Source organism: Chenopodium quinoa, unplaced genomic scaffold (genome assembly GCF_001683475.1).
Source record: "Chenopodium quinoa cultivar QQ74 unplaced genomic scaffold, ASM168347v1, whole genome shotgun sequence".
NCBI classification, from domain to species: domain Eukaryota; kingdom Viridiplantae; phylum Streptophyta; class Magnoliopsida; order Caryophyllales; family Amaranthaceae; genus Chenopodium; species Chenopodium quinoa.
This window is the reverse complement of record NW_018745324.1, coordinates 3,172,385-3,186,487: the sequence shown is the minus strand read 5'-3', so window position 1 is coordinate 3,186,487 and position 14,103 is coordinate 3,172,385. Positions and strand designations below refer to the sequence as shown.

At 39.8% G+C, this 14,103-nt stretch overlaps 1 protein-coding gene across 1 annotated transcript; it reads right to left on the bottom strand.

Moving 5' to 3' along the window:
- Positions 1–6,236: 6,236 nt before the first annotated feature.
- LOC110712663 lies at positions 6,237–9,190 on the bottom strand. The gene is made up of 4 exons (XM_021891135.1): positions 8,851–9,190; positions 7,484–7,645; positions 6,927–7,255; positions 6,237–6,433 (listed from the first exon to the last, which is right to left on the bottom strand). The coding sequence occupies exons 2-3, from the start codon at positions 7,574–7,576 to the stop codon at positions 6,977–6,979; spliced, it is 372 nt and encodes a 123-aa protein (XP_021746827.1). The 5' UTR covers positions 7,577–7,645; positions 8,851–9,190; the 3' UTR covers positions 6,237–6,433; positions 6,927–6,976.
- Between the last annotated feature and the right edge of the window lie 4,913 nt (positions 9,191–14,103).

Below are 14,103 nucleotides of genomic sequence, written 5' to 3'. Positions count from 1 at the left end.
CACTAGGTTGTGGTGCAAGCTCATAATTAAAGTACTTATTCCCCGAGTTAACTCGAAGGACAAGTTTCTCCAAGGCCTCTACTCTTTTGGCTCTTGTTTTTTCTTGCAAAATGTCTTCTTTTTCTTTTTCTGCTTTTTTAAGCCTTTTCTGCTTTTTTATGAACCTTCATTTTGGAGTTCCTCTCTAAGTTTCTCCAATGCTGCTTTATCACCCATGATTGGACTAGTACGCGAATGTGGAAGATGATCTAGTAATGTGTGTCACGAGAAATTGAGCGCGTTCACTTAAACCTTTTCTGCCAAGCACTCAAACAATGAACCAAAGTCAAAATGATTGTTTTATTTCTTTTTTTTTTAATCCTTGTAATACGAATTCACTTTAAGCAAGTTTGTTGATGAAGAATGTCAAAAAATTCATGAAAAATCATTAATTGAATGTCATGATTTGTGTCGACTTCAACAACGTAATCATATAAGGATTTTACTTTAAATGAATTGTTTTCGAAAAATGTAGAAAAGAAAGTCAAGAAAATTGGATTGAAATGCTCATCAAATTTCAGGAATATTAATCAACCCGAACATACTCTTTAAAATGATCAAATATACTATGGTATTTGTTGATCACTTAGATTGCAATAGAGATCTATATCATTTTTTTTTTCAATTATGATTCTTATGTTGCTCATCTTTAAAGGATAATATTTTACTATTTATTTAAAAAGAATGATAGCCTCCGAATGTAAAATCCAAGAAATAATTAAATCATTTTCTTGGTTTTATCATTCATTATCTTCTCTCTCTCTCTCTTTTTTTTTTGAGAATAATATTTTTTTTGTATCATACTCTCTTTTTTATTATTTTTAAGCACGACATTTCTTTTTTTTTTCGTTCTATTTCTCTCTCTTTTTTTTTTGTGTGTGAGGCAATCATCCCAAGTAAAGTTCTCAGGATTTTCTTTTTAAACCATAGAAGAGGTAAATAAATTATACTCTTAAATCAAGGTTGACGAATTACAACTAAAAAAATGATGAATACAAAAATAGGCACGTTTAAGAATAAACATATTGATGACGTCCTATTAAGAGATGCGAACTTCTAATGACGAACTTCTTAAGAAGTAATGTCATTAGCTTGATTATAAAGTACGTAAACGAATCATCATAATCAAAAATAGTATCGCGCACAATTTTTCGTCCTGCGCTAAGGTGGAAAGTGCAACTTCAAGAGTAGCATCTCGATCTGCCATATGCCTTTATTATTTTTTTTTTTGTGCGAAAGCGCAAAAGGAACGGTAAAAAACATTTTTTTTTCTTTGCGAAAACGCAAAAGGAACGGTAAAAAAACAATTTTTATTTTTTTTGCAAAAATGCAAAAAAAACGATAAAAAACATTTTATTTTGAATTTATTTTTTTTTTGAAAAAAAAAGAGAAAACGACGATCAAAGTAAAGGTAACTAAGTTAGACAACGTTGTTAGCCAAAGAGATATTTTTAGCACCTACTTAACGATTAACCTTGAAGCGGTAATATAGTTTTCTCCGTATGATATTTCTCGTAACGAGTCAAAATCAAAGTTGAACAGTGGGCGCGCGCATGACACAGATTTGCGCGGAGGTGCCGCGCGCAACTTCAGAACTTGCGCTTGGCGCGTGCAACTTTGTTAGTTGCGCGTGCCACCTGGTATGTTCGACAATTTTTTTTATTTATTTTTTTTCCATAATTTTATTTTATTTTATTTTTATTTTATTTTATTTTATTTTTGTCAAACCATAATGTTTGCGAATTTTTTTTATTACATCTCTAGGTAACAATTTGGAATTAGTTAGATTAGACACGAAGCTCATATTCATGTAGTCACATAAGCACATAAAAGGAACCGTCTAACCATACAATGTCATTCTAAGGTCAAGGTTTGGGTGTCCAAAGGTACCATATCTTAAGGGACGATGCACGAATCAATCACTCAACGTGTTGACCCACGACATAGCCCTCCCAACATTTTGTTGGCGATATGGGTGGGATGAATGTTATTGATTTTTGGATAGAAGCCTAGTGTTGGTAACCCCTAGTCAATGAGCCAATCCCCAATGGTTAAACTGTGCTATGATTATGCATGATGCAATGTTGCTTGTTTGATTTTTACTTTTGTGAAAAAGGAAGATATTATGCATTCGAGTCTCGCTCTCTAACTAGAGATTATCCAAGTTAGTTCTCGTTACAATCCATAGGCAACCTAGTGTTGGAAACCTTGAACCATAACTATGAACTAATCTTGTAACCTCTAAGTCCCTAGCGGAGTCGCCACTATAAGGAGAGGGTTCCCATCGTAAGGGGTACTCTCCTTAAATGCCTTGGGCCACTTAAAATCCTAGGACTTTACACTTGTTAAGGTGTAGTAGGATTTGAATTCCTGACTGTTTGGGGGACCTTGAATTAGAATTGATTCTATCATCACGCTTTTTTATAAGAAACAAGTAGTAGTCACCAATGCGTTTTAGGAAAAACTCATAAACCTCGTTCATGCCTTTCTTTCATGTGGAGTTCATGGAATAATTAGCACAAATCATAAGTTTACCCATGCCCAAATTGGTCTATAAACCAGAAATGAGTTCGGGAGCGAGGGTACTAAGATAACGTTCCTTTTAGAGGGGAATCGTCGTCCTAGCCCTAGTACGGCCTCTACTAGCTCTTCCTTTTTCACAATTTCATCACCAAACAATATATGCAACGTGATACCTAAAACTATGTTAGTTGATCTTATTTACAAGCATTAATTCACGTAGGAATTACATTGCAAAGTCATTATTCTTATTTAATTAAATTCGTGGAAGAACAATAAATAAACAAGATTCGCCTTGGCTTAGGTGATCAACCAACAATTATTTAATTCAATTCTAGTGTTTATTTAACGCAAGATACTATGTGGAATTGATTAATTAATTATTTTAAAAGTGATCAAACAACACTAATTAATTAATTAAAGTCCTTTTAAACAAGAAAATAAAGGTGATTTAACTAAGTGCTCGGGAATTTACCACTTCTCTTTGCTAAATCTCCGTTTAGAACACTTATAGACACCTTCTTGTTGGGGAACCTCCACCGTAGTAACAAAGTATCGAAAGGGTGAGTGTTTAGGACAAGACGGCTAGGTTGCACAAGTTCACAAGTTATTTCGCCAGAGTTTTTAGGTTAATTTCTGTCTGTTGAAGCCTCGGTTTAAGCTCGTATTTATAGAGAAGGATTAGGTTTAGGGTTTCGAGCTTTTTGCCGCAACAGGTTTCGCGCGCAACAGAAGAAGTTGTGCGCGGCATCCCAACGCAAGTTATAGAGTTGCGCTGCCATATGTAGCGCGACTTTTTGTCTTGCGCGCGGCTTTATGGTAAGATTCGATTTTATATTTTTCGTATAATTTTCAAATAATTACAAATCTTCCACAGCGCAACTCTGAAAGTTGCGCTGGGTGTCGCGCGCAGCTGAATTAGTTGCGCGCGACAGCCAAGCGCGACTTTGTGAGATGCGCGCGGCTTTTTCTGCGGCAGCACTAAGTTTTAACCTAGGCGCTCCTAAATCTGTCATTTCTAGGGTTTAAGCACGGGCTTAAGCCTAATTATGATCGGGTTTAGTTAAAAGGACCTTTGTTTTGGCTTTTCTTTAATTTGGGCTAGTCTTTATGTATTTATCGTCATTGCACTTCCTGTCGGGACAGGAGGACAAAAGTAGATGTCTACAACATGGCACATGTACCGTGCCACGACAGTGTCCACCGTGGCACGGTACAGTATACCGTGTCACCTTATGGAAAACGCAAAAATTACACGGAAAAAGCACCGTGACACGGTGTTAAGTACCGTGTCACGGTGGAATTTGACGCGAAAAAGCTTTGAAAATAGCACCGTGACACGATGTTCAGTAACGTGACACGGTGCCAGGCACCGTCAGACGGGGCACACTCCCGTGACACGCTTTTGCACTGTGCGCGGTGATTCGTTTTTAAAATCATCATAACTTTTGATCCGTAACTCGAAATATTTTTTTTACAATAGCAAAACCCTAAATTAATCACAAATTAAATTACACACTAGAACATTAAGGGTAGAACCATATAACTACTTTCTATTCAAAACCCATAAAAGTTCGGTGGGACAAGACGCTTTCCTTTTTGAGCCACTCATCCTGCAAAACAAAGGGTTAGTAAAAACAGAGGAAGATAAACTTCTTAGAGAATGACTTTGCCTTCTAGATTTGGAACGACAAGAAGAAACCAATAACTTCAAATTTTTGAGAAGAGGAATTGTTGGGGCTTGTAGCATACTTCACCGGGGAGACTGGAGCATCTGGAAGGGTGTAACAACCCCGATTTACTAGCTAATAACAACCAATAAATAATGGAAATATAGACAACCTTTAAATAAAATTTGCGAAAACATACACCTAAATCGGAGGTATTACCGCCACGCTCGACATCCTATCAAGTGTTAAGGCTTACAAATCCCAATAAATACAACCCAATAAATATAGGTGAGCTAGTTATACAACTTTATAAATTAAACTTGTTATAACAAACTAATCGAAACACTTGAGCTCCTTTAGCTACGATCATCTCTTGATCAACCTGTTACAATCTTGACTACTCACCATTAAGGACAAATTCCAAAATAGATCATCGCAGGGCCACCATAAGAAAAAGACATGGCCGCAAACACAAATAGCACAATAAAACAACACACAGTCAGCAAAAAGCTGAGTAATCACCACATATCAGAATATAGAGTATAATATAATAATTAACATTAATATATCAATTAAAAAATGTAGTTCGAAACTACATTACACATTGTACTCTGAAAATAACCTTTTTCAAAAATAAACCTCGAATAATAATAATCCTTTACTCAACTCATAACCAATAGTGTCCCATGCTCTTTGTTATATACCTAGCCTTGGACATGGGTAATTCGAATAAAACCAACAAGTATAAAAACTTGAATACTCCCAATAACCAGAAAACACCTTGAACCAGACCACATACGGGCCAATTCCCACTTTATGGGACCATAGAAAAATAAATATAAATAAAGATTGTACCTTATTCTTAACTCATGATTATTACCCTCTTACCAACAAGCCAAGGACTAAGTTATATAACGCCGAGCCACAAACCAAGAACAAAATAATAATTCCTCAACCTTTTGATCTCATATATCGATCAAATAATTATTCATAAACAAATAGATAATATCTCAACAATGGCACAGTTCCCAAATTACATAACAATTCAATTAATAAATATCTCAACTCTTAGGGCAATCAAACTAGTACCCAAAATTAATCAAATCTCAACCCAAAAATAATACAAGTTACCCTATAACCTCAAAATGATACTCTATATTCGAATACAATGTCTTGACACAATTAAGATAATCCAAAAGTTTACATCAAATAAAGCCATATAAACTAAGTTGCCGTGAGAAACATATATTTATCAACATAACTCCAATTCCACGAATTCACTGATCATCAAATACACTTGCATAAATATTTTTTTTTTTTTAAAAAAAACATGATTAACTTATTTATTTCAAAGTATTAGATTACAAATTTACAAACATGGTTGTGCTCTAGTGGAAAAAAGGCCATCCGTAACGGGCAATAAGGGCTCATCCGTAACGGGCAGCGTCCGTTACGTATGCGGCCGTTACGGATGGCCATTATTATTCTTAACGGGCACCGTCCGTTACGAATAACTACTTATTCGTAACGGGCACTTACAATGTCCGTTACGAATAAGTAGTTATTCGTAACGGGCATTTCAAGTGTCCGTTACGAATAATGGGTTATTCGTAACGGGCATTTTAAGTGCCCGTCACAAATAGCCTGTTATACGTAACGGGCATTTTAAGTGCCCGTTACGAATAGCCTGTTATTCGTAACGGGCATTTCAATTGCCTGAAATGCCCGTTACGAATAATGGGTTATTCGTAACGGGCGTTTCAGGTGCCCGTTACGAATAGCCCGTTATTCGTAACAAGCATTTATTTTTCCCGTTACGATAACAGGCTATTCGTAACGGGCATTATATCTGCCCGTTACGAATAGTGTTTGATGCAATTAAAAAAAAATCCAGCACGTGCTAGCACATGCTGGATCATTTTCTCAAGTAATGAGATAATTTTTTTTTAACACGGTATTATACACAGATAATTTTTTTTATTACACAAGTATAATACACATCTAATATACTATAAGAAAAAATATATTCATTATCACTTCAAAATACATCAACTTGCTCATATAATGTCGCAAGTTTCTTAAGACTAAGACTAATAAAAGAGCAAAAACAAATCATAATTGTAATAAAAACAAGTTTTATCCCAACATTGTGGTCCGAGACGTTGAGTCTTTAAGCTCTCTTGTGTAGATATTATATGCTCCACCTGCATTCAATAATTTCAACAAACCAAATTAACATAATTGAAAAAAAATATATCAAAATTAAAAAAAAAGTTGAATCATAATTGAATCAGCCTGTCCAAAATAAAAAAAAAAAAAAAAATTGGATTACATCAAATAAGCTGATTTAAAAAAAAATCAAAATTTAAAAAAAAAATAAGTTGATTTCACCATAAAATTACATAATTAAAGCATAATTAAGCTTCGGAACTACGAAGCTTTAGAAGAGCTCACAAGAGTCGAGAGAAGCACGCTAACAAAAGCAAGAAGCACAATTAACAAAGTAAACAAAGCTCACGAGCTCTATTGAAGTTGAATTTCCCGTTAAACTACCAACCAGTTTCATAACTCTTCAATTCATTTTACTAATCTACTAGGCTAACAGCAGTGCAAGACTGTACTCTCCTAAATACTGCCAACTGTGGGATCTTACCAAAATAGAGATGAGGTCAATCAATTTAAAACAGAGGGAAGTACCTTGCACTTTTTGCAAGTATAGACAGCCATGCTATAACGTTCCTCCCCAATCAATCTGTCACGAAGACAAGAATAGACTCCTGGTCAGCAATATCATCAAGAGAAACAGCAATTCCTGATCCAAGATGGCTCTGAAGTAATTCCGCACGTCGAAGCCAGGCATCAGCTTGCGACAAGAGCTCAGATAGTTCATCTGTAATTTGATTACCAGCACTAGAGCTTCCAGCTTCAGATGATCCATCATCTGCATCCTTGCTTCTTTCAGAACTAACAGGTAAGTCACTGCTCCCAACAAGTTTCTTAAGCAGTGATCTAGCATAGAGTAGTCCCTGCAGACATTGAAACACAGTCATCATGTACGCTACAAAATCCAAGTAAGTGTACAAAATCTGAACAGCCTATTCGACACTTACAAGTCCCAATCCAAATGCCCACCCCTCTGCCCACTAGCATATATTACTCATTGAGAAACAAAGGTGAGCAAAGAAGAACTTGTAACCAGAAACAAAAAACCCAACAAATGTGTAAAAAAAAAAAAAAGGTCAGTCGGTCACTACCTCTACAAATGTTTCTGTTGCATGGTATGCTCGCCCAATAATTTCAACAGAAGCATTCTCGGGAAGTTGTTGAGAGCTTAAAACGCACTTCATTTGATTGACACACAAATCTATGGCACCTTTTGCAGAAATTGTTCCATCAGAACACAAGGAAAGAAGTGCCTGAAGAGAAGAGACAGAACAAGCATAAAAGTTAAAATCTAAAGAATAACAATAAGAAAGAAATATAGCTTACTCAACAATTCAATATCAAGGTACAAAGGCAAGCAGAACTGCAGGTGCAGAGAAGCATGAAATGGAATGGCAATTGATCATAAAAATGTATTCTCATAGTAAGTGATTATTGTATCACATAGTATAGGTTCAATTCGGTTTAAACGAAATGCTGCAACTGTCTTGACAGGCAGATATTTATGCATTAATACTAACAAGTATGCTTATGTGCAAAAAGCTTCATTACTCAGGTACTGGTAATTACTCTTGCTATTATGAAAAACTCAGGAACCACAATACCAACATGTATAAGCTATGTGGCTAGCTTGGAAACTTACAAACTTCCTGAACAAAATACAGTAACAAACTCTAAGTATGAAACGTTACTCATATCCAATAATTCGAGTCGCCTATTGTTAAGCAGAAATGCAGAATAAGAAAAAGAGCAGAGTTTAAATCAGTATAATGAAGCCATGAAAGGGTCACCATTCTAGAAAAACTAAAACTAAGACACCAAACATAAAGAAGATCAGGTTTTAGCATGATAGAGTGTTGGAATTTCGTCATAAAGCACAACTATATTTGCGCATTACTTAAAGATCTCAGAAATCAGAATGTTTTTCACCAATTTAAAGTCAAAACTACCAAATCGCATCTCATTTCCAAGCAAAATTCAAATTCACAAAAAACAAAACTAAATAGCCATTTTCAAAATTCAAATAAATTTACAGATCTACAAGATTTACACCACAAATTCCTCAGAACATTGAAATAAACAATCCTAAATCACAAATCCTAAAATCAACACTAAGAATCAAACACCTAAATAATTCTCGAACAATAACCAATTACAAATCCTAAGAAATTCAATGCGAAGATCAAAAAAACGAACACATCAAATAGAAGAACGAAAAGAATGCAAAAGAGAAGGAAATCGAAACGAACCTGTGAACGGAAAAAAATCCTACTAAGAAATTAAACTAAAGATGAAAATTCAGAAATCACTCAAATTAGAGAGCTGAAAAAAAATTGAGGAGATTAAAATACATAATGAAGATAGAATTGGAATAAAATCAGAAACTTTAGATCTAAAAAAAACAATAATCATTCCTGAATTTGCAAAAATTCAGCACAAAATATCTCAAAAATCTTACCTAGCATCGGTTCGTTCAACGACTTAGATCTAAAGAGGAAGAAGCTTATGGCCTGGGCTTGGTTGTTCTCAACGTCGCCACAATCGACGCTAACCAGGTTCGGACCCTGGTCGAACTGGAGTGGGTTTTTGAGAAAGAATTCCGTCACCGCCGGTTACACCTCCGCCCAAAACACCAAAACAACAACCAACAGAGAAAGAGGAGAGGAGATAGGAAATGACGGAGAAAGAGGAGAGGAGAGAGAGAGGTGAATGACGGAGAGGAGGGAGTGAGGGACTGATGAGAAAGAGAGGGAGTGAAACCCTAAAAAGCCAAGTATTGGGCTCTCCTCTCATCAGTTGGGCTAAGTTTGGTCATTCACGTGTAATATAGTATTCGTAACGGTACGTATTCGTAACAGACACTATTTTGCCCGTTACGAATAAATAAGTATTCGTAACGGACACTATTTTGCCCGTTACGAATATCTTAATTGTAACGGGCAAAGCTTTGCCCGTTACAAATAGCCTGTTACGAATGAGAAATTTTCCACTAGTGTGGTATGATGACAAAACAACAAAATGATGCGTATGATTACTGATTAGGGGATTTTGCTCCCACCAATCGGAATGCGCCACGTGGGCCAATCAGGTCCTGCCAAGTGTCCCCCAGTTGGACATCTCAGGGCTTGCCACGTGGCACACGCTTATTCGTCCACCCTGGACTTACTATGTCATGACACGTGGCATACTCCATGCCTAATGGAGAAGCCGGTCACCTAGGCCCAACTTCCGAGGGAAGCCCAATCAGCCCAAGGTTAACCTAAACCTAGATTGGCACGTTTCCCGAGGTTAAAATACCTCCCTTAATCCTCATTAAGGGGGAGAACGCAGATTACACACATTAAACACTCTCACCTAGAGAGACCCAATCACTTTAATTTCCGCATTAATTACTCCTTAATCAAGTACTAACTTGACCGTCGGAGGCGGATCTCCAATCATCCGGAGCATCCGTTTGTTTTGCAGGTACAGGCGTCCGGTTCCAGTCTCGGAATTGTAACTCTCCCGCAGGACATCAGAAAACCCCGAAACATTTTGGCGCCGTCTGTGGGGAGAGTACTTCTGAGATGGCACCCACGTTTGTACCGGCTCTTGAAGAGAGACGTCCCCTGGACGATCCTCTAGTTCAGTCGGACCACGATACTGAGAATGAATTTGAAGTTAAAGCTCACACAGCTTCAGACGGGACCCTAAGGGCCCGACGTACCCGTCATACCGAAAGGAGGAACAGGAACATCTTCAAACTGGAAGCGAGCCAGCAGGCACACCGCCTGTTCGGCAGCAGCCGACTGATGGGTCTGCTCCCATCACAAGGAACGAACTCATGACCTTCATGAGGGACTTCAAGGGAGAAATTCAAGAGTTGATCAACAAGAAGCCGCCTGCTCTGGACAAGGAGCAGTCGGCTAAGAAACCCTCCACTTCACGGAAGAGGAAGCCAGTTCAAGGGCGAGAGGCGACCCCTCATCCTAAATCTAGGAAGTGGGAGCCACCTGCCCTTGATTTCACAAAATACCGTTTTCCTACTCCAGGAAATAGGAAACCTGTTCGTCATATTCAGGCGGACGGGTCGAGGAAAACATACACAGACGCTCGGCTACTGCTAGAGCAGAAGAAGAGTGACCGATTGTCAGAGTCGGCCTCTACTTCAAACTTCCAAGACAGTCTGCGAAATACCTCGATGAGGCATACTCAGTCGTATCATGAGGGTCAGTCAGGCGGCACCTCCCGTCAGTCCGGCTTTCAAAGCGACCAGGCGGTACCAAACTTACCGTTTGTACCGCAATAACAGTATTTTTTACAGCCACCTCCGTTTGGTGGACATGCAGCAAAAAATGTCCAACCTATGGACTGGCAGCTACGGTTGCTTAGACTTGGTGAACAGCCGTCGGCCTTCTCCAAGGAAATTACTGAAGCCGCTTAGCCGACCAAAGTGAAAAATGTATTAGTAGGCGCCTATGACGGCACTACTAACCTAGAAGACCATCTGATGACATTCACCAACCTGATGTACCTTCAAGGGTTGGATGATCCTACTTGGTGCAAGTGTTTCCCAGCGACTCTCAAAGGAATCGCACAACAATGGTTCGGCAACCTGCCGACTGGTTGTGTAAATAACTTCAAGACGCTTGCTTACTTATTCACCTCCAACTTCGCCATGAACATCCCTGCGAAGAAGACGACCCTTGATTTAGGAACAATTCAGCAGGGCGAGAAGGAGGGGCTTCGTTCTTACATCAGGCGATTTAACCTGATGAGAATACAGATTCAAGGGTTACCGGATGAAGTAGCCTATACTGACTTTTTCAGAGGTCTCAAAGACGGGTCGACCTTCAAATTTGATTTGGTCCGAAAGAGGGTGGCGACTCTTCAAGAGGCCTTGATTGAAGCAGAAGCCTATATACAGGCGACTGATCTTTGTAGTACGGTAAAACAGTCAGACGGGAAAAGGTCCGACAAAAGAGAAGGACGACAGAAGCAGTCGTCAAACAAAGACGAGAAGAGAAAAGAGGTCTGGGCAACTGATTCCTCTAAACAGTCGTCCCAGAAGAAGAAAAAAGAATTCAAACCATACTCCCTAAAGTATGTGTTTAACAAGGATAGCCAAATTATCCTAAAGGAAATCAAGGGACGGATCTCAATTGAGAAGCCGGTCACCATGAAGGGTTCTGCAAACAATCGGAACCAAGAAAAATTCTGTGATTATCATGAAGATGTTGGTCATCACACCAATGAATGCATCACTCTCATGCGGTATCTGGACCGCCTGGCTGAGCAAGGTGACCTTGACACTTATGTCAAGAAATCTACGGGGAACACTTCCTCAAAAAAGCAGTCGACCAAAAAGAATCAACAGGCCGACAGCTCCGATACAGATGATGCAGTCGTCTACACCATTGCAGGCGGCTTCTCAGGAGGCGACCCCACTATTAGGGGCAACAAAGACAATATCAGAGGGTTAGATGTAAATTCCGTTCACCAAGAACGACCCTCCAAATATTCATTTCCTGAGATTGTCATCACTGAAGAAGATATAGGAAGGGTAAGAGGGCCGCATGACGACCCTATCGTTATTGAATGTAAAGTGGCCAACCAGAGAGTTGGCCGAATCCTCATAGATACCGGAAGCTCCTCAGATCTCATCAGTAGCAAATGTCTGTCGAAACTAAAATATCAGACTGATTGCATACATTCGGCATCCCACCCTTTAGTAGGGTTTGGAGGAGGAGTCGTCCACCCAGTGGGACGAGTGGATTTACCCATCCGCCTGGGAGAAAAAGGGGAAGGACGACACATGGTAGTCCGGTTCCTGGTAGTAGAAGAACTCTCGGCCTACAACATGATTCTGGGACGACCAACCCTGAATAATTCTAAGGCTATTATAATCCCATCTCTTATGTTGCTCAAGTTTGAGAGGGATAATGGAACAGTCGGGTCCCTAAGGGGAGATCAGAGGATGGCCCGAGAGTGCTATCTCTCGGATGTCAAGCCCACTGTTATGGCCGCTAGGTCGAGTGGGGGAAAAATAGACCTTGACAATGTTAAGGAGAGTGCGCCTGTTCAAGAAGCAGGCGGCAAAAAGAGAAAGGCATCCCAGACGGGGGCCGCAAGAAAAACAGAAAATAGCAATCATTGGCAGAGGAGCGGTCGGATGAATTCCGCCCTCAGCCGGCTGGTGAGCATACGGACCTGAACTTAGATGACTCGCGTCCTGACAGAACAATCAAGGTTGGGACGACTGCTCTAAGGGACCTGGGTGACGACTTTCACAAACTATTGAAAGAATACAAGGACATCTTTGCATTCGAAGTCCATGAAATGCAAGGCATTAGTCCTGATCTGGCGGTACATAAACTGGCCGTGGATCTGAAAAAGAAGCTGGTACGGCAGAAGAAGCGGAACCATGGCGAAGAAAGAAGTCAGGCGGCAGCCGCCGAAGTTAAAAAATTACTTGATGCAGGGTTCATTCGGCAATGTTACTTCCCAAACTGGGTTGCAAATGTGGTGCTTGTTAAAAAGCCGAATGGCACCTGGCGAATGTGTGTAGACTACACAGACTTAAACAAGGCGTGCCCCAAAGACAGTTACCCTCTGCCTAAAATTGATAACCTGGTAGACTCAACAGCCGGCCATGCTTTGATGAGCTTTATGGACGCCTACTCTGGTTTCCATCAAATTCCTTTATGGAAGAAAGATCAGGAGAAGACGGCCTTCGTCACTGATCAGGGGTTATACTGTTACACGGTCATGCCGTTTGGTCTTAAGAATTCCCCGGCCACTTTCCAGCGAATGATAAACACTGTGTTCTTTGATCAGATTGGGAGAAATGTCGAGGCATATATTGATGATATGATTGTCAAGTCTAAACTTCAGAAAGATCATCTGTCGGACCTCCGAGAAACTTTCGCCACACTCAGGCGGCACCATGTCATGCTCAATCCTAAGAAATGTTTCTTTGGAGTTGAGTCTGGGAAATTTCTCGGATTCCTTATCAATCAGAGAGGAATAAAGGCGAACCCTGAGAAGGTGCAGGCGGTCATCGACATGCAGTCGCCTCGCACCATCCGAGAGGTTCAGAAGTTAACAGGTTGTCTGGCGGCCTTGGGAAGATTTCTAAGTCGATCAGGCGACAAATGCCTATACTTTTTCCAGGCAATTAAGAAAAAGGCAAGGTTTGAATGGGGGCCGGATGCTGAGGCGGCCTTCCAGAAATTGAAAGTTCACTTGCATTCCTTGCCGAGGCTGGTCAGCCCTTTGCCCAAAGAAGTACTCTACATGTACCTGGCCGTCTCTGATCATGCGTTAAGCGCTGTTCTCCTTGCTGAAAGAGACGGCTGTCAGCTCTCGGTCTACTTTGTCAGTCACATACTGAAAAATGCCGAGTTGAGGTATCCCTTAGTGGAGAAATTTGGTCTTGCACTCTTCATGGCTGTTAAAAAATTGAAGCCCTACTTTTTGGCACATGCAGTCGTCGTGTATACAGACCAACCTATCAAGCGGCCACTGACCATCATGGAGTCGTCAGGCCGAATGATCAAATGGGCCATAGAAATACAGAGCCTCGAAGTTACCTTCGAGCCTAGAAAAGCACTAAAGGGGCAAGCCTTTGCTGACTTTATTGTTGAGATGACTCGTCCTCCTGACTTTCAAGTTCCAGACCAAGTCTGGAAGGTATATGTGGATGGAAGCTCTACTTCAAATGGTTGTGGAG

What these genes read in the sequence shown, in the direction of transcription:
- LOC110712663 (XM_021891135.1), bottom strand. Translation starts at nt 7,576, where the DNA reads ATGAAGTGCGTTTTAAGCTCTCAACAACTTCCCGAGAATGCTTCTGTT. An exon ending in CAACAGAAACATTTGTAGAG is followed by an intron (nt 7,256 to 7,483) that starts GTAGTGACCGAC and finishes CAATGTCTGCAG; the next exon opens with GGACTACTCTATGCTAGATC.